This window comes from Augochlora pura, chromosome 7 (genome assembly GCF_028453695.1).
Source record: "Augochlora pura isolate Apur16 chromosome 7, APUR_v2.2.1, whole genome shotgun sequence".
NCBI lineage: Eukaryota > Metazoa > Arthropoda > Insecta > Hymenoptera > Halictidae > Augochlora > Augochlora pura.
Window position 1 is genome coordinate 13,250,094 of NC_135778.1, and position 23,941 is coordinate 13,274,034.

The following is a 23,941-nucleotide window of genomic DNA, read 5'->3' on the forward strand; positions in this document are numbered from 1 at the left end:
CTGATAGGCGCCAACAATACATCAGCTTTTCAAAACGTTTGTAGGTGTTTAGGGGTTAACGGTTTGTTTGAAGGACGGAACAGTTTATCTAGATTTAGAGACTTTTGTGCTGTTGTATTTAGTGTTATTGTGTTCTATTAGGATCTGCGAAAAAGGTTGTGAAAGCATTTTAAACTCTATTAGATCATTTACTTTGATTTCATGGAATTTAGATCGCTTTGAGAAAGTGTAGGATGTTATTCGCGCGGACATTGCATATTTGAATATGTAACATATTTAATAAACTGTATGATAAATTAGAGATCTCGATAATCTTCAATAGCGTGAAACTGCAAATCCCGCAGAGAACGTAGAAAATTCCGCGCTGTTGATTTGTCGATGAGACTAGCGTCTATTTTAACCGCGGAATTGATTTCAGGCTGTTTACATGGAAGTGCACTGCCCTGAATTCGTATAAATCGGTTTGTGAACATAACCGGAAAGTTTAGATCTTTTTATAATTGACTTACTTACGGGACCATCAATCGTTGAACATTCACGAATTTCAATATAAGTATTACAAATACACTTTCTATCGTGCAGATACAGAGCTATCTAACTTGGAACAACACGGTTGAATGGAAGAATAAGTATTTCTCTATTTACATTCTTTACACTGTGTTAAAAAATTATCGAAGTCCAGGAATACAGGAAAAAAGGATAATAATACTAATAATGATAATAATAATAATAATTGGACTACGGATCTTTATGCATTAATGACTACTTTATAAATTGCAAGGAAAGACTGCTACCATGTCTGCTCGAATCCGAAGAAATCGCTCAACAAGCCTAAAGATCCGTAGTGCCATTCGACAGCTATTCAAATATGCAAACGTAACTTCCACAAACATCTTGATACAAACAGATACGAGAATGTTCGAACGAATGAATAAGAAAAATAACAGATTGTCGCCATCGGGACAATGATCAATTACGTCTACAACAATCCGATCAAATCGTATCACTAAAAATCATCGAACGTTGGAATTCGGGAAACGGTGGCGTCTTCGATCGGCACCGGAAGCGGTCCTCCGCGTCGGTTCTCCAAGATGGCCGCTCGTAGGAACAACATAACGCCTTGCTCGTTGCTAGATCGGTTACGCAACAGCGGGGAGAGCGATGCTCGGGATGAGCACGATCGAGCGGAACCGAACGGATACACTTCGGCCGACCACACGGATTCGTCGATTATGTCACGTCTTGGCACTCGACCATGCAACGAACACGGCACGGCGCGCCTCGGCGAGCAACAAAAACGCTGCCATCCGTCGATGGCCGAAATATAGCAGAGAATGACCGGGTTTCCGAACGCATCACGGCTGACGTCCCTAGCGAATTGCGAACAAATTTTTCTCTGCATCTGAGACGACACGACTCGGAATCGTACTACGCCGCCGGGGATGCTCGTTAGACTGTGGATTTATATGCGATCATATCAAATATAGTCAGTCACAACAGTCTATGTATTCGAATAAAAATAAGCGACTGCTCTGAACGTTTTTTATGAACATTGATTCAATTATTAATTATAGCTAATAAGTTGTGTATCTTGAATTTATTTAGAGAACGATACAAACGAATACAACATACGAAACGTGTATGCTACGGAAAGATATATTAAAGTATGCAAAATTTGTTGTTGTAACCGTCGTTAGCCGTTAGAATGACAAAAATTGTTTTCTTCACTCTGACGTACACCGTGAAAACTCTCGCGAATTACGAAAACATAGTTTCAGCTCTTTAGAAGTTGCTCGCTTAACAGCTAATAAATGAACGAATGTCCATAAGATCATTAAAATTTATTTCTCTCTTGCCGTTTTATGGTTACTCTTCTATAATGTATTATTCTTTGTACTGACGGAGGCGTTCGCTTTAAAGGTCGATTTCTTTGTTTCCCTTATCGTATGGAACGGCGGCTTCACTTCTATATCACAATTCCAGAGAACGTCGAATCTTTAGGAAAAAACGTATTGAACTTTATTGGCTAAAGACCTAATAATAAATAACGAGATTCATTTATAATTGTCCAACGTTTTATAGAATCAACTTGCGTTAGAATTTTAGTTGCTAAAGGAATCATGAATTTCTCATTCCGTCGTCTAACCTGCCCTCGATTGTTTAATCGTCTATCTCGTCGCGTGTGCCGTATCTGTACGATGTTCATATTCGTTTGCTGCGAATGAAATGTCTCATTCCATATCGATCTTCTATCGATCATCTCGCGACATTAAAATCTCGCCGACGGATTTTCTCGTTTCTGATATACTTATACCGGACTGTCCACTTCTTTTAGCAGAAATAAAAATAGTAAAACTTTTTGGATCAAAAACTTTGGCATCGACCTATGCTCAGAGATCTTCGCCCGACGTGATGTGCAACGCCCGACCTAAATGGAATCGACATTTCACGCGCAACGGCGATTCCGAATGTCCGCCTAATCAGCACGAGAGCACGCAGCATCCCCTAAATCAACCACGGTGAGAATGTTACCTTGACAGTTGCGCAGTCGGAGCAGGAGGAGGTAATGAACGATGATCCAGCAGTGACGAGCGAATCTGTAAAGAACAGAATCAGACGGGCGCCGGATGTCGCATGATTCATAAAGAGTGAGGGGATAGTGATGGATCTGAGTGCTCGCAGACCGACACGCAGTAACAAAAAAAAATACAGAATATCCAAAGAACTGTATCAAAGTGCCTCTGTTGTCCTTTTTTCAAAGTATTCTTCCAAGTCAATAAAAAATTCCAAGTGAACATCGTCGGGGTAGTGACCTTGAGCTATATTTCGATCCGACTATAGATCGCAGAGCTGCGAGGGAACGCGCCAGAGGAGGACAGAATATCACAAAGTGTCTCTTAACTGTATTCACCCGGTTCTAACTAAAATTGCTTTCGACGTCGGCGAAACGTTTGCCCAGGAATCGACTCCAGAACCGGAAACGACCGACGCGACGCCCCCGCAAGCCGGACGGATCGGTCACGGTTAAAACCTCTTAGGCACGACGCGCCATTAAAGTGGCTTTCGCGGATAATTCGAGCCTTACTCAAATGTTATTAATTACATGTTATTCAGTATGATTAGTTATTAAAGTAACCGATTAAAGTGAAAGTGTATATATACAGTACACTAAGAAATTAATATATATAGCTAATACTATATGCAGCTATACCAAAAAACATATACATATATTACGAAAAATGGTAATTTAGTTACGAAAAATTTCATTCGCGCAAAATCCAGCCGTGCCTAAGAGGATAAGAATCGACGAGCATAGTCGCCGCATGGTCTCCGACCGTCGGTCGCGGCGCGTCTGTCGGCGTTTCCTCGTTTTATAATCAACAGACGAGATTCCGCAACGAACCCAACCAATTCGTTTCCGGTGACCTCGATCGGTCATCGGATTATCCATTCTTCTGACGATTCTATTTGAAAACCCGTTTATAAATGTTCACAGAAAATTTGCCCGTGGTCAGAGAACCCGTGCACACATTTATAAACATTTTAAGTATCTCGAGTATTTGTTTCATGGCTTTGTTCTTCGAATTCCCTTTGTAGGAGCTCCTCGCGTCTATAATTTCCTTAGAATCTATAAGCGTTAACAGAAAGACAAACTTTAGCGAGGATGTTATTTAAAATTTTTTGTTAGTCCATGTATAGACTGTGGATTTTCTCGAAGTTCGACAGAAGTGTGCGGTTCTCTTCAAAATGGTCGAACTTTTTTGTAGTTGAATCAAATCAGTCGATTTTTTTGTGGCATGCCAAGAACTAGGTTTCTAGACAATGTCTAAAAAATTGTTGCAAATATAATAATTGGTTGGAATGACAGGAAAATTGTAGAAATCGCGTTTCCAAATTTTTTATCTGAGCACCAAAATCGGACGATGTTTAAATTTTTGTTACGTGCTTGATTAAAAAAGTTGGAAAACATTGTCTCGTCATTCCACCTAATTACAGTTTATGTAAAAAAGATTGATATTGTTCTAGCAAACTAGACTTTTCATCATCTCGAAATAAATCCGGTTCATTTGATTCAATGTTAGAAAAGTTGTTCACATATAATTTTTCATAACATTCCATCTGATTATTTTAGTAAGTCCCTAATATTATAACCTTAGTATAGATCTCTTCTAATGATTTTAGAGGTTGATATTTTGTCTCTTAATTGTTGTCATGAGTGCCAAAAATCCACAGTTCGTCTACACAGTCCTTTTGCCCGATTACATTGAAATTAAATGCATAAAGACCCGCATCAGACCTCAGAGTTTCAGAACGAGTTAAGATGAGGTATGCAGGTCTGGGTTTTGCTCGCAGCAAGTGCAAGGTCTGGTCAGATCTAGTCTCATCCACGGTCCTCAACCGACTAAATCGACGAGTCCGTTGCGTCTCCTCCGTCGACTATAACTACGCTGGACATTATAAACAGTAAATATAGAACGATCGTCTTGCGTATGCGTCGCGTAACCGCGATGTCGGGTGGTTAGGTCACGCACAGCGTATTATTATCGCGTTCGAAGATTGCGGGCTCTTACAAAACATAGAGAATGTACAGGACATCTGTTATAATACACTGTGCCGCGTGTAATTTCTTTAAGGGGTTATCACACTTCCGCAGCAATCAAACAGGTAAAATATATTTCTAGTAATCCGACAGCGTATTTATATGCAAAATAAATATTGCCTACGTTAATTGCAAGAGAATAGCTAATTAGAAGTTTCATTCTGTCGCTAACAATACTAATAGGTTAAAGATAATACGTTGACACATATAAATTCCTCTAAATGCATAATAAATAATAAATGCATAAAATCCGCTGTCTACTAATAATTTATCTTAAATTAAATTACGGCTCTGTGAAAAACTTATTCCCAATTTATCCCTTATCGGACGTCAGATTTTCAGACCTAATAATATAATGTCACGTGGAACGTGATACACGTCCGATAAGGGTCAAAAGTTATATTTCTTCCGTCGCATTGAATTTTGTTAATAATCCCTCTGGACTTAAATATTAAGTATGACAATATTCTCGTTCCTAAAAATTTCTTTAAGAGTGAAACATTGTTATTTTCACGAATGCGTGTGATAATCCCTTAACAACGATGCTGCGCGAACTTTCGTCCGACAATACTGTAGATCGATTACGCTACTCCCGAGTCGTTATCTTAGTGTCCCTTTCCGTTTCTTCCTTGTCTTTCTCTCGTTTTTATAAAGACTACGTTTTACATAATCGTATTGTATGTACACACGAACACAGTTGAACTCTTATTCGATCTTTGTTGTTTCATTTTGTTGTGTTTGATCGTTTGTCTGTCCCTTGTATCATGCTTCTCCTCGCCCCGCTGGGTCGATTTCCGACGTAATGGCGGTCGCGAGCGCGTTTTTCACGGGGCGACATCGTACAATTCGGCGAATCGTCATCCGTGATCTCCGGACTCGATGAGAGACGCGGCTGCCGGCTCGCGAGCGTTCCATTTTTTTCTTTTTTGTTTATAAATAAACGAGCCTCGGTTGGGCCTCTATGACGCTTCGGCGAACCGCTGGGGGGAACGGGCTCACAAGCAAAATGGCGGCGCGTTTCGGGAATGACGGGAACTTGGAAGATAATGAGGACGGCCCACAAGTGGATTCATCTGCACCCATTCGAGTCTTTTCGAGTCACTTGCATATGCAAATGGCAAAACACTTTTTGAAATCATTCATAGAAATACAGCGGAGCAAAAATTTGTTGCACTGGATTCGACACTTGTGACAGCGTTTTTGGACCGACAACTGTGTCCCGCAATATGTACAATCTGAAGTATCAGAATAGTTTTTTTAGAAGCGTGTCAGATTATATACATATTTCACTAGTTAAAGGCAACATTCGTTTCATTCAATTCAACTTATAATTTAATATGAATATTGACAATTTTATTTGAAAATGTTATGACATCTTCCTAAGCATTTTATTTTTGTATGCATTACAATCGATATATCCAACAGAAAGTCGTATTGTCCTCAAATTGCAGCTCCCACAATTTTGTAAATGCTCTCGTTTCAAATGAACGACATTGAAATATTAATTACATTTTTATGCAAAACGAAAACGGTCTGCATCGGTTGAAAAAAAAAAAGTAGAAACTATGCAGTGAGTTTTTCCTTTTTTCAATAACTTTAGGAGATTAGAAACAATACATTGACATTTTCAAATTCGTTTAATCGGTTCGCAATAAAATTGAACAGCTCCTAACGTTAGGGAGGTTCCACGGCGTGTCTATACGAATCATTCAGTTGCACAGAAATATTGTTCCTCTGACTGTATCGCATGAACTGATTAAAAGTATTTCCAGGTTTACAAACGTGCTTGGCGACTCGAATACAACCCGACGATCCTGCATTGCGTGATAAACCTAGCTGCACGAGCCTCCCCGATCTAAACTAATCGGCTACGACGAATGAACAATAGAACAAGTACGATGAATTTATAATTGTCCTTCGAAATGGCGATTCAAACACACGAACTAATACTGTACAGTGACTTAAGACGTACGTTTTCCTTTTCTATCTCGTGACGTTACGTGTATAAAAATAAATATATCACAATATATTGGATCGCTGTAAAAGTCACGACGCCGTTCCCTTACAACTGAAATCTTCTATTTGTCCTATCTAGACAAGAATCCTATACCCGTCCCCGACCCCCGCGAGAAGGTACAACGTTCTCGCGATCAAGAGGCTACATCAGTGGCTTTCGAAAACCGGGGCACTGTCCCCTCGAAATTATCTAATTTCCGTTTCAACGGTTTCATTGTACATCAAACAGAGCCGCTGATTTCTGAGACACTCGATTAACGTGGTACCCGCGCAAGAAGATACCCGGTATCTATCTTGTCTATTCGATAGGGTTATCCTTCAGTGACACGATGATCCAAATAGTTTGCTTGGAATCACCTGGGACCCAGGTACCCAGAAAATGTTGTCTACCTAGGGCCCAGGTTCTCGTTCCGTCGTGGCAAAATTTGTCTGCTACCTAGACACCTGGTCTGAACTCAAATAATTTTTGCTTACGATAGAAAAATGATTCTTCTTTCATCCGGGCAATTTTTGCTTACGAAGAAAGCATAGTAACATTATTTTTCTTTTAACCAGGCATCTGGTTTAGTTTAAATGGTTATACAATTTTAGTTTGTTCAAGGATCATAGCAAGGAGATTTTTCTTTTATCTAATCACCTGATTCAGGTGCTCGAATTGTTTTGGCTCATCTAGGAATCATGAGAAGATTAGTTTTCTTCGCGGACGATTTTCGTCTATCTAAACAAACCCTTCGATACCCCTGTATTATTATCGTCTATTCCGGTTCCCGAGTAATTCTACAATCGGACAATTTAGTGCAGCAGATGACCCAGATAGCCAACGAAAGTGTCTCTAACCAGGTACGTCGAATATCCCGTGAAACCAACAGCCCCGACACGAAACGAGTAACGCGTTCAATTCGGGATCGTCGAGTTCGAATGAATCACCCTGTAGAACGGGAGACACGACGAACGAGGGTGAACAGAATCGAGCGAGAAACGGTGAGACGTGGGAGGGAGTTTTCGGTGCGTGGGTGATGTTCGGCCGATTGCAAGTGGGAACGATCAGAGAGAGAGAGAGACGGAGCAGAGGAGCCGGAAAATCGACGCGTCAACGAAAATAGAATCGCGTTAAATCCGACGGACGCGTACAACAAACTACGATCGAGTCCCGGCATGTCGGGGCCAACATCCGATCCTCTATGTTCGCTGAACGTTGGACAAGACCTCTCGACGATTCGTTTTGCCACCGAGCCCTCCCCGCTTGGACTTCGTTCTACACTCGTCGTTAAGTACTTCTGTCTTCGAACATCTTTCGACTTGCTCGCTATAGATCGCTCAAACGTAACAACGGCGACTCCCTCACGTTCACGAAATAATTGACGAAATATTGGAATCTAGAAGTGAAAAAGACATTTGTACGAAAGGAACGTATTGTAATTTACGTTTACAATAGTGTCGCACTTATAGAGAGCAAAAAGATCGGCTTTACTGTCTTTGGTACAGGGGTAATCGAAACGTTTCACTGACAGAAAGGGGATCTATGATAGAAAAGTAGAAAAGATATCTATCGTGTGTTACTGGGGGGAAAGTATCCGGTGAAAATATTTAGCGACGAGTGCAGCAGTTCGATTCGCTCGAGAGGCGTTGCAGAAGTTCGTGTTTTATAGTTGATCGAGCAATCGCCGAGAACGGAAACGGGATAAGGGGATCGAGCGTGCTATCTGCGTTGGATATTCCGGAACCGTACCGAATCGAGTCGAACCGAACCAACAACACGCTAAAGCTTAAATCGTACAAAGCACCAGTGCGTACAAATCACTCATCATCGCTCACATGCAGAATCACAATGTCTTTCTTTCATACGTATAATTACCATCGACGCAGTGACAGAATATATTATATTTATATTTATATTCATATTTATATTTATGTTCATATTTATATTTATATTTATATTTATTTATATTTATTTATATTTATTTATATTTATTTATATTCATATTTATGCACAATGTGTGACGGAAGTATTCCAACGAGGGGACAATCAAACGTTTATTATGCAAAAAGTTGAACGCGACGTTTCCACCGGTTTTTTCTTTTTTCAATGAATCTACCACGTGTACGGAACAAACGATTGCTAAATAGACTGCGTTGTCTTTTATGCAGACAGTAATTTTCGTAAAACAATCTACAAAGATCAGAGTAGAAAGCAAGATTTCTTTCGCCGTCGCGGAACCGTCGTTCGGTTGAACTTATTACATCCGTTTACGCGTGGCGTTTCGCAGTCTATTTAGTTAAAAATGTATATAAAAAATTCAGATTAGATAATCTGTATATAGAATACTTTTTTTTTGGAGCAAGTACAGGTTGAGTTGGCAGATGATGTCTCGGACAGAGAATCGATTTTCAGTCGTTTCATATTAACATAAAGATTACAAAATATCCTCGATTAAAGTAAGACTTATGTACATATGTATATCACGATAGAGTGCTCGTGTTAAGAAAAGCGTAACACAGAATCTGTACTGAGCTTCGTCGAATTTCTTATTTTATTCCCGTTCCGATGTATCGTGACGATCCCAGCTCGGGCTCTCTTTCGCGCGATTACGCGGGATACACGTGTTCTCGGTCTTTCCTACGATCGAGTAGCGCAGTTTTAGTAATTCACAACTCTACCCACGCAACTTTTACATAACGGCCCATTGATCCCGGCCCGACGTTCGAACACTTTCGTCGCTCACTGTGCACACATATAGATTTTTTCTTCTTTTATTTATTTTTATTCTTGTGTTTCATTACTAGTCCGTAGCAAAAAACTGGCAGCGGTGTGTCGCGGTTACATAGAATGTTCAGAGTATTCTCACACTCTCTCTCTCTCTCTCTCTCTCTCTCTTTCTCTCTCTCTTTCTTTCTTTTTTGTCTCGCTCGCTCGCTCTCTCTCTCTTTCTCTCTTTCTCTCTCTCTCTCTCTCTTTCTCTCCTCATTCATTCTGTGTTCTCCATAATTTTGTTTGTTTACTGTTCACGCGGAGAAACGCGTTCCCGGCGCCGCGAGATTCTTTTTGACGCCTCCATCCGACGCCGGGTTACCCTGAGACACGGCGTCGATCATTTTATATTAACCACTGTTAAATGTGTACACCCGGGTGGAACGATGAAAACGAACGCTACCGAAAACTCCGCTCGGATCGAGCCCTGAACACCACGAAAGTTCTGTTTCTTAGAAGTTACTTGATATGGAGGAGCGCGACGTTCGATATGATTCATTCCGAAGCGAGATCTTCGGCTGGCCCGATTTTATTTTCCAGTCCTTCGAGGCACTGTGGCTCTACTTGAAACTGTCCGGTTTACAATTTTTCAACTGTCTAGCGACGATCGTTACAACTCCATCCGAATTTCAAACCAGGAATGACGAAAAATTATAATATAATTATAATAATATCAAAATAAATGTTTTCGATATTAATTGTAATAATTAGAAAGTTTTCTCTTTTTTTTTAGTCATCCAACTCAGTTTTTAAAAATAACGTAGGTACATTTTTTAACTCTTAATTTTCTTAGTGTTCTAAGCTTCATTTAATCACTCTTATCTTAAATGCATAGACTGTATAATGAAACAATAACTTAGAAAATTATATTAAAGTATGTACAAATAGTTCTGTGAAATTTGAATTCTTAGAATTTTATTCAGCAATTTATTTCATGCCTCGGTGTAAGGAGAATTGTAACACACAAAAGAATAGTGTTATAATCGTTGAAAAATTGTAAATGTAATTTTAAAAATAGCTCTTTACCCATTTTAATCATTCAATATCGAGTGTTCATCCCACCAAATCATTCGGTCCCGTAACTTGATCTTTGCTTGTTTTGTTGTTTGCTACCACGTCATTACCCCCTTCGAAGAAACAAATTTTAAGAAACGTACGGATAATTTTAGTTATTTATACTTTATACAATATAAATATATATCAATTGAACGAAGTTGACACTGGCCGTGTACGCAACCTTTGAGCTTCGATATCTAATATTAAAATGTAATATCTATTGCTTTTTATCATTTAGAAGAATGTCAGAAGTTAAGCTGGAATATTTCGAACCAAATGCTATTTAATTAGCAGGTACTGTATGCAGCGAAACGACGATTGACCCTTCGTGGCCTGGAATTATTATGAAATGTCATTGAAATGTTGCGGCGAACTAAATGCGGTTAGATATTTTTAAAATAACAACCCCTGTCCATATAATATCGTGATGAGAATTTTAAACAGAATTTGATAGCATTGTTCTCTCGACGATATACAGGGTGTTTCATATAAATCGAACCTTCTAGTTGTCATACCTAGTTGTAATTACACGGAAGCTGATTCTGGAATTTGAAATCTTATGCAAAATAAGATCCTTGGTCGTTCAAAAATCTTAGATCCAAAATTTTAGATAGATCGAAAGTTACACTATCGCAAACAATGATTGCAAAATAAGTGAGTGGTACAATTCAATAAAAGAAATTATATTCAATATATACATAAGACTTTGTAGATTATCTCGACAGTAAGTAATTAATAACGAAGCTACTAAACAAGATAACTAGGTAGTCCGATGTAGATGGAACAGTTTTTATGATCTTTCAAGCAGATGCAGTTTTCTCACGATAAGATTGGCTTAGAGCGAGCTTATCATGCAATTGCACGAAGAAATCTGAAGATAGGGGACCAAGATAGAGACACGTGCATTAAAGACGTAATGCCATTTGCACGTGTTGCATGCACGTTTTCCAACCATCTGAAACGAACTGAACGAGACCCAAAAACTGGCATAATTCAGGACACAAAGGGTTCTGTCCCCGAAGAGGGTAAAAAACGACACCGTTGGACTACCGAACGAAACACTGCGGAGTGTTTCCTACAGGGATCACCGGCAAACAGAACTTCCGCATTCGCTCAATCGACGATCCACCTACATTATAGACGTGGCGCCGGAAATTCAACGTTGCACCCGGGGCCACGCGCGTGAAAGCGTGTACGTGTACGTCGAAGCCCGCGGCGTTCGATCGAGCGACAGTTCCTTTTTATGTGTTTTCCTCTCTTTTGTTATTCTTGCGTTCTTTCTCCCTTTCTCTCTCTCTCTCTCTCTCTATCTCTCGCATTCGCACACACACTCTCGCTCTCTTTCTTTCTTGTTCTCGGTTTCGTCGAGCACGCGGATTACTCGCCGTTAGACGTTGCGGTTCTTGTTCTCTTTTTTTGTTTCTTTCTTTTCTTTTTCTTCCTTTTAATGAGGTCTCAGTGTAACGATTTTATTTTTGCCATTATAGATACAGTAATCGTAATCGTAGTCGTGGCTGTACGGCGGCAGCAGGGACGTCGACTCGGTGGCCCGGCAGGGAAGATGCCGGGGTCAGGCGAGCTCGTTGCTGTCCGGGAAGTGGTCGCGGCAGTCGAGACACGCGGCCAGGTCGAGCACCAGGTGATGGAGCGTCGGGTGCTCGAGCACCTCCGCGTCGGGCAGCGGCGGATGGCACCGGGGTCTCTGCTGTCGACCCCTGAACGACCGGTGCAGGTTCAGCACTACGTCGCAAAACACGTACCGCACCAGCAACAGCCGTAGGAAATCGTCACCGAAGAATTGCAACACGCTGGTCTCTGTCAACAGAAACGCAACAGTGTTAATTACAGCCTGGACACTTATTTCTTTAGTCTTCTACTTCATCGTCCATGGACCAGACTCGGCTCCATTTTTACTAAATCTTTCAAAGATGGCAGTAAGGGTCGAAATATATCTGAGAACATATTAATTTAAAGAAACCACTTTTGAAAACAATTACGCTATTGTGCTCTTAATCATTTCAGGACACTTTATGGCGACCTAGGAGGGAGATGGCGGGAGAAAAGAAGTCCATGTCGTAATCCTAATAGAGGACTCAACAGTGAAGTTATTTAGAGTGACCAGTCTCTGATTAAGAAGAAGAATGTCACACACGCGCGACGACTGACTCGGATCAATAGTGAATTGCACATATTACATAAATTATTTCTTATATATATATTTTATCAGTTGCCATTGAAAAAGATCGTGTTACTTGTAACTAAACAGTTTCAGAATATCGTACAAATGAACTAGTAATACTTGTACGTTTGTGATTTACATTATAATACTGTGTCGTGGTCGTGTTATTACTAGACCTTGAATTTAATGTGTTTATAACAAAAGTGAGTAAAAGAAATATAAAACAGTGGAAATTCTCGAGGTATTTGAGAATGTATCGGCTTTATTTTCAAGTTACCCCTTGCACTACGGTGTCCTTCAGAATTACCTTGATTACTACTTTCTTGTTCTTAATAATTTCCTTGATGTCACCAAATGATTTTTGTTTCACTATTGTCTTCGTTCACTTACATTTCCAGATTTTGATCACAGAAGAGTCAAATTTTGTTTCGATTTAATAGAAATGATTGGCAGCCTTATTTATTGAATCGTGCAATAAATATTCAGTACGAGTTTGACTCGTTATTATAGTGCAAGGGGTTAAAGAAAAAATGAAGCTTCTATCTGGTTACTGCTTCTTAGAATTAATGCGGACAATTTTTATTTTCCACAAAAATCGGCAGTCTAATTATAAAATTTTCTCGAACAGAAGTGATTAAATATGGTGAATCCAATGTTTCATTCAAACGGAAGTGAAATTGAAGAGAAACTGGTTCTAATCGAGACGAACGGAAACGCGAGGCAAGACTGATATAGCAGTATTAAAATTAACTACAATATTCACTTTTTATCCAGTACAAATAATTCTGCCACGTGTAATTTGGATTTCTGTTTACGGCCAGTATCCGTGGATCGTGGGAAATTTCATTAGGCGGAGAGAAGGGTAGGCTCTATCGAGGTCTACTAAGGCGGCAGCTTAGACCTCCAGATGGTAGGTGCAATTTAATAGCAACTACGCTATGCGGCAAGCCGGGTCAGTGGCTGTAAACAAATGCGCAAGGTGAACACTTTCGCGGGCGCGTTTTGGTCGGAGCATTTAGGTGGAACAAGGTCGGATTAGTCGGACAGAACCAATAGCTATTGCCGCTGAATCTATCACGTGCTTAGCACGCCGATGTTTTGTTTACCTGTACTGGCTCCGTTCGCTGATTAGACTATAGCGCGGTTAGACTATAGGGTTATACTCGGACCAACCAGTTCCCGCAAAAGTAGGGCTTTAACACGTTGACTGCCACGTGTATGTTACACGGTTTACATAAGTATTATTTCCCTCGCTCGTATCAGATATACGTGGAGCAGATTAGAATTATTAACCGATTCATAACATAATTTCTATTCGACTAGGTGTGCGGTAATATGTACCATAAGTAACGCAAAATTTTCTTTAATGATACCCGACGGTGAAATACAAAAATATAATAATCTCAATTGACCGGTCTTTGGTAATATTTTTTTCACGGGCTGTACAAAATGTCAAGAAAAATGTATAGAATATCGATGGTTCTGATTATGTTATTGTATTTTCTTATTTATCTGTTAAAAATGTTAAAGAATATTACCGATTTTATTGTACTAATTCCCTTATTGAAAAATATATCCTATACTGCATTCAGCTCATTGTAATATAATTTAATAATTATATTATATTGGCTTCTTGGTTGAACATTTTGAATTCTTAAGATAATTATCAAGGTTGTCATTATAATCATTGCTGAATTATGTAATACAGAGTACAGTGAGATAATTGTCATTCAATAAATATTTTTCAATCGGGAAGTTAAAACAAATCAAAACGATGAGAGTCGTTAATATTTTTGACAGGTAAAAAACAAGACATAATATACGAAATCTGAATTATATTTAAATGATCTTTCTCTTTTTCAAGAGCTTGGAAGATGGAACCGAGCCACAAGCACGGATAACTCTCGAAGTCGGGCATCGATGTCGCAACGAAAGGGTCGAGCAAAATCTGCCAGAGATTACGCAAGCGTTGATAAACCCTTGCTCCAGATTTTGTGAGAGGCGACGTCGAGAATCTCGTCGCATAAACGCGCGAGTTTGCGACTCGCGAACACTCTCGTCGCGGCCTAACGAAATCATTGTCGGCGGCTGACGTCTCCAGCTGTCGGCGAAGGGACAACTCTGATCCGAGTATGTACAGGATGGCTCAGAAATCGCTGAACAAGCGAGGTGAAACATTTATTTACTCGGACAATTTTATTAGGTTCGAAACTATGAAACGGGCGTTTTTGTTTAGTCCGTTTTCAGCTGTGATCGAGGTAGGTTCACTGTAACGTGCGCTCGATATTTTTATTTATAAATTTTAAAACTATTCCTTCTTACTCGTTTCGTAAAATTTGTTCGCGTTTGTATTGCATTTTTATTTGATTTTTCTTCGAAACCAGATGAAAAGAAAACGCGATTTACATCTACATTTTTTTGTACGACTTCAAATTGAATGATAGCGCAGCTCAAAATTTCAAACAAAAATTATGAATTATTTTTAAGAGAAAAAAAATACAATAGACGAGATGATATAAAAGACTTTGAATTGGCAGAAAGTCGTAGATGTCAATGGTAATTATTTCGATGGAACATAATAAATAATGTGAGAAATTGCGCTTTTTGTTCTTTATTTTTACCGAACGCCCGTTTCATAGATTTCAACCTACTATTTCGAAAGCCTTCGATTTAAAAACCTGGATATCTAATGGCCTGTCTGACTAGCGCATACTGTTTCTACTTAGTCCAAACAACCTAAAGATTAATAATAAGGAAATACTAATGGACGAATAAAATAATATTCGTTTTATCTTTTCTAGCAGAAATTACCTTTTCGAGTCATTATTTCGATCGCGCACTGTACAAATAATGAGGGAATTTTCATGTTAGCTACTCAACGAAACTCAGTCAATACTTAGAAGTAGAGAAATGCCCAACTCTACGTTTCTTCGATACTAAACATTTCATTGAATAAGTCTACGTATAAGACCTATAGAATTCTGGAATAATTAATCACATTAGTTACCTAGTGTAAGACGAAAGTTGGAACGAAAGCTACAGACACGAAAACATAAACCTCTGTGCTATAGACTCTCAATTTTAATGCGGAGCTTCCTGGCCGTGTAATACTAGATTACTTAATGAACAGAATGAAATTTTCTCTGGTGGACGAAATTGTTCGCCACGATAATAGTGAAGCTAGTCGCCACTTGTTACAAAATAATTGATATTGGTCATAGTCATCAGAGAGAAAAGTCGGCAATATTACGATCACTTACTAATATAAGAAACTCATGACACTAACTCAAGGCACTAACTAATGAAACTTCATGGCTAAACTAATGGCTAATTTATTTTTATAGTATTCGATACAAATTCTCATTTACAAATTGATGCTTTAATTTTCCATTTCCAAATTCAAATTTATATGTGAAATCTTGCATAAAATGGGATTAATTTATCTTGCATTCTGATCTTTGAAATATTGAATTGCCAATCTTTTGAGGTATCGAATGATCCTCGCGCCAAATCACTACGCCTCCTTAATTTCCCTTTACTTGCAGAACTATTGTCAGAAAATTGTCAGAAAATTGTCAGAGGATTGCCAGAAAATTGTCGGAATATCGGACCAAAAATCGTCGATTTGTTCTTCTATGTCTTCCGTAGCGAATTATCGTATCGGTTAGTCGGAGGTTCGGCCGCTCCGATCGATTCGGTGAAACTTTCTTGAGCCCCGGCTCGAAACGTATCGCGAAGCGTTATTCAAGGGGGTCGGGGGAGGGGGCGAGGCGAGGGAAGGCCCCCGCTATCAGATACTCGACAAAGGGAGCCACTCGTACGTTCAAAACTCGTACGACATATCGCTGTCGCGGGAGGAACAATAGGGAGCCCCTTTGTGGCCGACCCTAGATCACGCGTCTACGAGACGAGATTGCCGGTTCAGCGATAAACACGGACTGGATCTAGGCCAGACTCTGTTTATCGTCGTAACGCAATCATGAATCCCCTTTTCGTCCCGTTAGCTGATGTCCGGGACGCGATTCTTTCTTACAACTCGATGGACCATCTTTCCCTTGCTGCCCTTACGTTCATTCTCTCACTTTGCGCGTGTCCAATTCATTCTCATCGCTAGGGTAACGGGGCCGATTACTGTGAGCTAACCACTTATTGTGCCTTCGGTTTGGTTTCGAGTGTAATGAACTTTTTATTTACCGAACAAAACATATTGTGAGGTTATTGTGTGACGTTGGGTCCAAAGGGGATCGAGATGAAGTTGGAAGAAAGCAGTGACCGTAGATTGAGAGCGTTAGGAGAGATACAAGTGAGTTTTGTGTTTCAACATTTAATATTCCGTTTCTTATATGAAATTTTTCAACGATAATTTCCAACCCTTATGTTTTCTATGATCAACTTAGAAAACGTGTTTTATTAAACATTCCGAAACTTATTTTTCTTTTAGAAGTGCTAACTCTTTGACTAGAGCTCTGAAGTTAACGTTTAACTTGTCGGGCCTGCTGGGCATTTATTATACACGGTTAACCCGCAACACGTGGTCAATATTTGAAAGACCGATTCGACGATGGTCACACTGAATAATTTTTCCCGCCAACCAATCGATAGACTTTCGAGGCTGCCGTTCCCGTTTCCGGCGCCGGGATCAATACGCGGGCTTTCCAAAAAACGGTTCCAACTGGACCAGCCCCTCGAAATCAGCATGCCGGAGCCAAGAAAGTTTCACCGGCACGGATCCGTGTCCTCTGATATCTCACCCGTCCTACCGTCGTCGTGAGCCAATTAGAACTCCCGGATCTCGGCCCCGACCCTCTCGCCTAAGACGGGCTTCTCGCGACATTCAAATGACGACAGTCCTAACAAAAAAGAAAGGAGGCGAAAGGAGAAAACAAACGGCGCTAGGAGTCCTTACCGCATCTGGAGCACGCGACGAGCCGACAGGCCTCGATGAGGGAGACCGTGTCTACGTGTCGCTAGACTGCGGACTTTCGTCCTTGAATTCGCCTATTTTCTATGCCGCGTTCCGAAGCTACAGGATTCTTCTAAATGCAGATACTTTGCCGATCGCTTATCGCATCAAGCCCTAATAATCCACGAATGGGAGATGTCTCATTTCAAGCAACTTTTTCTTCTACAAAAATCTTCTCTGAGGCATCGTTAACGAGTTATTAACCTGTTAGGCAAGGCTGGATTTTGCGCAAATAAAGTTTTTTATAACTAAATCACCATTTTTCTTAATATACACATTTTCCGTTCAGTTATATACGGGATGAGTCACTAAACGTTTGCACCTCAAATATCTTTGTTGTTTCTAAAGATAATTATTCAAAGGTTATGTCAAGGTCACAGACAGAGAAAACGTATAAGGTTTTGAATATGAAAGCAGAATACGTTTATCACGGTTGATACTTGTAGTAAATAGTGAACATACTATGGTTGTAGTTAAAGTAAACATACTAACGTCCTTCAATATTACTGTTATTCAGTATTCTTATTTAATATCAGTATATTTTTTTGTTTTCTGAATAATTATTGTCACTGAATTCTGAATGAAAGTAACTATCATTGAAGGTGATTAAAAAAGTGTGGTTCCATTTAAAAAAGTCAAGGTGACCTTAATGTCTCCAAAAAAGTGACAAAGAAACAAAATCTTTTTATAGCATTGTGTCATCACCATTGTACCATGAAACTTTGTTCTTACCATATTTTACGTATCTTTGGAAACAACAAAGATATTTGAGATGCAAACGTTTGGTGACTCACCCTGTATATTATGAATTATATTCTTTTCTTAGTGTATTGTACATGCACAATTTCACTTTAATCGTTTACTTTAACAATTAATAAAACAATTGTGACCTAAGAGGTCAACGAAAAACATTGACCAATGAGACGCGAGCTCCGCTGACGCTGGATTTCATGTACAGACATTAGACGAATCTAAAGTCGTTCCAACGTATTTCTCGATCGATTAAAATTATTAACACGTGAAATATATTTCTATTTTACCTACATTTCGTACGATTTACTTCGAACTCTATTTTGCACAAAGATCCGCAGTCGATCTATCACGAACTTGCAGATCATTCTGTAAAATCGGAACATTCTGGAGCAGTTTCAAGAACCATCTGCCAAGATAGAAGCTTATACTTCCCTCAAAGAAACTTTACTTATATTGAAATTTGACATTCAACTGTATAATGTAGAGCGTGTGTAATTTACGCGTCTATTAGAAAAGATCGTATAAACAAATTCGATAGTCCCAGGGAAATAAAAGAGATCAAGGAAATATTACTAATACGAGGAATTAACGAACGGAGCATTAAAGGTCAGTTCATACACGGTTAGTAGTTCGGTAAAAAGACATTAATAACTGTTAAATGGTTCAGTATATAGAGGAGAGTCTCGATTAGTTAATTCAAAGTCATAAAAATCAACGTGTCAAATTTGTTGGTTAAAAGTCAACGAAATAAGCCTGTCTGAATTATTTTAACACGTTCCATGTCACGTGTATCACTGATGGTACATGCTTACATGTTTATTTAAGTAAAAAGTAAAATTTAAATTGTATAATATTTAAATTGTAATTCTGCCAAAAACTAACTTATATTCGTAAATTTTAATATGTTTAGAGGTCAAAACGAAATGAAACAAACAAAAATGAAAATTATAAATAATTTGAGTTGGATTCCCTACTATACCCGCCACCTCTTGATTATCGCGACACACGCTGGTGGGTGCTTTGCATAGAAATCGCCACAGTTAACTGGTTCAGAATTACATATAATAATATCAACTTTTAGTAAAATGTCAAATGGCCAGATCATATAAATATGAATACTATTCATTTATTCCAAATTGAATTTTTCTATCATCAAAATCTAGAAACGGAAATAAGTAAAAACAATAGAAGAAACACAAATAATCTGGTCCTGTTATGGAAGATATTAACCACTTAGGCATGACGCGCCGTTATAGTGGCTTTCGCGGATGTTTTGTGCTGCACTCAGTTGTATTATTAATTATCAAAGTAAACGATTAAAGTGAAAGTGTATAAGTACAATACACTAAGAAAAGAATATATATATATATATATATATATATTAACAAAAATGGTAATTAAGCGATGAAAAATTTCATTCGCGCAAAATCCAGCCGTGCCTAAAAGATTAAGGACAAATAAGTGCTAATCAACCCCAGCTGAAAGGAGTCGTAGTGCAAGGGGTTAAGGACGAAGGAAGCTGGATAAAGGTTCAAACAAACGGTGCTAGAGTCCTTACCACATCTGGAGCGCGTGACGAGCTGACAGGCCTCGATGAGGAATCGCTCGATGTAACGCTGGCATCGCTCCCAGTGGTGCACGGCCAGGCTACCGATGTTGCATATAAGGCAGAAGGCGGCGAGGGGGGCGTGGAGGAACAGGGTGAACAGGCTGCCGCCGTGTCGGATGTCCCGTAGGGTCGGCGGCGTGTCCTGCGGCGACATCAGCACCATCAACGGCTGGCCGAAGTAGCGCGGTATCTGCTGGAACACGAAGCTGTTGTCCGAGTCGACCACCACGAACAGCGGTTTCCTGGTGAACGGATACAGGTCGCCTGGGTACAGGCAGTGCGGCTCCTTGCCACCTGTCGGCCTCTTCCCGTGCTCCGGGTCCCTCTTGCTGCAGGTCGACACGCCGCCCAGGTCGTACCCCACTGGAACACCGCAACGTTTATCAACATCGTGCAATTCCGGTTTCGCCGATCGTTCCGATGCAGTGATGTCTTGGAAAAATCGCCGTGGTGGGATACGTTGGCTTTTTTTGGGAACAGGACCAGTGGACGCGGAGGAGGGACCAGAACGCTTGATGGAGAGGGCTTAAGGGATATTCGATACCCTAGGACCCACAGGCCAGAGAGTGTAGAAAATTCAGTATGGAGAACCGCGCTCGATGAGATGTGAAATTGCTCGAACGTTTTAGTTTTGCATCAGGGATGTTTATAGGAACGTTTGTGAATTATATGTTCCCTCAAAATTTTCCTGAATGAACATTGAACGAGCTGAAGAAACTCGGATGTGTAGATTACGTGGAAAGTATCAATCTGGAGTTACCAGATGTGAACGAGATGGATAAAGTGGTATTATAAACGTTTTAGTTTCATTTTAAGTACAGAAATAAGAAAATGTAGTTTTAAAGATGTTTTCGTAGACAACACTGCTCGGATGTCGACTGAAGGTACGTCACTGTACCACTGTAATCGATGAATTAGTCATTAAGATAGTAATGTGTACTTCGCAAATCACGAGAAGATGGTAAGATGCTCTTTACTTTGAAGACTTTCTCATAGGTAACGAAAGATACGAGTCCAAAAATGGTTGCGTAACACTTTACTGATCGGTTGTTTTAACATTTCTATATTTCCATAACATTAGCATTAAACAATATTTATTTTATCTATTTTATTCATTATATTTTCATCTTATTTTATTAATCGCGAGAGGCGTGTAATATTTCAAAAATTATATAATAATATTGGACCATACTGTAGTATAATCTAACCCTTTTATCTCAATAATAGATAAAAAATTATGGGTCGCAAGACAACTGATTCACAAGCTACTGATCGGAGGAAAAAGCTGATTTGTAAGCTACCAGTCGGTAAAGTGTTAAGTTAGTATAAAGTCAAGTTATAGCTGAGAATTATTATAATTATTCGCATCCCAGATCCGTTCATGCAGGCTCAATAACGTATAAATAAATTGGAGTTCCCGTATAGCTGCGGAATTTAATAATTTATAAATAATAATTTATTTTAATACCGATGTCTAGGAATGCCACTTACAATTATACATACAATTTTGTTTGGGCTGTATAGCTCATATTTATTATAACTATTTCCTTCTTATCGCCAAACTAATTTACTCTAACTCACAATATTCTGAAATGAAACTAGTAGTTAAAACGCACACATTTATATCAACGAGATTATTTGATTAAAATATTGCATCTTTCAGAAAGTTGTTCCACCTTTCAACAAAATTTCGTTTCGTACGGGCGTTAAAAAATTATTTGATCCAGTGGTTTACCAATTAACACTAAAGCTACCGAGATCTAAAAACAACTAACAAAAGTCGCCTGGTAAAGATTACGATTTAGAATTTATTAAAAAATGTTCAGAATTTTTATAACAGTGTACGATTGAATAAATAAATATATTCGACAATTTTTAATAGAAGCAGCTTTAATAGTTTAACAATTATTGAACAAGAAATATAAAACCATTTGTTTGGCAATAGTAAGTTAAGTAAGTTAAAAACAGAGCTACGATTTCAAAGTAATAAGAAAAATATCAAAAAGGTTCTTTTATTTTTTCGAAACATTAAAACATCTCCTATAAGAACGAAACAACTTTCCCAATGACTTTCTCAAAAGTAAATGCTGCGAAGGTAGCCTTTTTGCTGCCACTTTTCGAAGGTTTCCTTCCTTAATCAGATTATGCAGTTAAGTGTTTAATGTAGACCTCGCGTGACTAGTTGTCGAGAGTAAAAATGTTGTTTCATCGGCTCAAAGGAATATTTGAATAAAAGAAGGCATAGTCGATATACTCAAGCAACACATAGATAGTAAAAACGACGACCAGCCTTTAAACTTAAGCTTGAAGCTATTGCATTTTAAAAATCTATAATTCCATCGTTGAGGTTTTGCAATGAGAGAATCCTGAAAATATCTATCGCGTGACTAGTTGTCGAGAGTAAAAATATTTTTTCGTCAGCTCAAAGGAATATTTGAATAAAAGAAGACACAGGTGCAAGACTTAGACAACAAAAACGTCGACCAGCCTTTAAACCTTATAACGGGTCAGACACGTGGTGAAGATTTTATACAAGCTCTACCAAATACGAATAATATTAGTTTCTTATTCAATTTTAAATTTATAATTTCCTATTAAATGTTTCTGGTATCAAAGTATAGAAACGAAGGTAAATTAAGACAATATAGGAAAAAAAATTGTCTGATCCTATTACGAAAATTATTAAGTACGAATAAGTGCTAATCGTCACAGCATGAAACGAGCGATAGTGCAAAGGGTTAAAAAAACCTGTAATTCCACCGTTAAGATTTTGCAATGAGAGAATCCTAAAAATATCTACCGCGTGAAATGTTTCGAGTAATCTGGCGGCTTTCGCGGATTAATTCGAACGACAGAAACGATGTCGAACGCTGAAAATTGTAAGTAGGTTTCCCAACAATAAATTGAACTCGATTAAGGAGAGGATTTTCAGTTGCCTTGCAGTTTATTGTTTAGTTACATAATGCTGGGGAACGCAACTATCCGCGGATACCTGTCAATTGTCCCGCGCTTTCGTTAGGTCCGTTTTCGCGCCCGACGTTCCCTATGAATAGCGACGATCGGTTGCATCGACTTCATGCTCGAACGAGCTGAAAGCCGAGCTCCGCTTCGACGGAACAATGAGAAGCTCGTCGGAGCGTGCCGGTTTTCGAGGCGGCGGCTACCAAATTGGAAAGCTACCAAAATCGTTCGCGGCATCCTTCGAGAAATTATTCTCCGGCTCACCCCAGGTGACTACGATCCCCGATCGATCATAGACTCGTCCCTTCCTCTCCCCCCGCTGGCGATTTGATTCTTGTGTCCGACCATTGACAGCATATTCTACTAAAACCTTAATCCACTTACGAGAGAACCGGCGAAGAGTAACGCGTTCGATTCAATTGAACTAACTTCGTATATATCGAGGGTATCATAAGTGGTTTGTAAAATTACTTAAACCTAAGCTGAATTTCAGAACGTTGAAAGATTCAAAATTGCACAATTCAAATGTTGGGTTTTGCATTTATATGTACGTGCCGTTGTAGAAATGCGAATCATTTTTTAAGATTCTTTTCATTTGATTGGTGCGTAGAAATTTATACATACTTTTATATAATAATTTATATAATAATTGTTCAATTACTGGTACCAAAATCAGAAACATAGAATTTACCATAGAACATGTATATGACAATAAAAGTGAATTTCAAGATCCAGTTAAAAATTAGTGTTACGCACATCCGACCAGCAATAAACGTATTAATAATTTCTTTAAGCGAATAAGATCATTTTTATTTCGTATACGTCTTCATTTACTTTAATTTTTATTTGGATAACTCTACACAAAAATTTATGAATGAAAGTGTATTAAGTTATAGTTGAGATAAAAATTGTCTCGATCTACCAAAGGAATTGTTACGATGGTAAAGTGCTAATCACCAACAACTGCTTACATGTAATAACTTTTTTGAATCAGACCGAAGGATATAAAGGACACAGCCGATTAAGATGGTAAAAACTGCCCTTAGAGGTTTTTC

The 23,941-nt window shown here is 39.0% G+C and overlaps 1 protein-coding gene and 1 long non-coding RNA gene across 2 annotated transcripts in view; one reads left to right on the forward strand and one right to left on the reverse strand.

Moving 5' to 3' along the window:
* Positions 1 to 6,218: 6,218 nt before the first annotated feature.
* LOC144473642 (protein SCAI) overlaps positions 6,219 to 23,941 on the reverse strand; it is a 34,763-nt gene continuing 17,040 nt past the window's right edge. The window contains exons 3-4 of the mRNA XM_078187708.1: positions 19,875 to 20,288; positions 6,219 to 12,236 (exon numbers count right to left, since the gene is read on the reverse strand). Of these exons, the coding sequence (XP_078043834.1) occupies positions 11,992 to 12,236; positions 19,875 to 20,288 (659 nt within the window). The 3' untranslated portion in view covers positions 6,219 to 11,991. The remainder of the gene's footprint in view (positions 12,237 to 19,874; positions 20,289 to 23,941) is intronic.
* LOC144473644 (uncharacterized) lies at positions 12,050 to 12,645 on the forward strand. The gene is made up of 2 exons (XR_013494620.1): positions 12,050 to 12,355; positions 12,444 to 12,645. It is a non-coding gene; the product is annotated as an uncharacterized LOC144473644 (long non-coding RNA).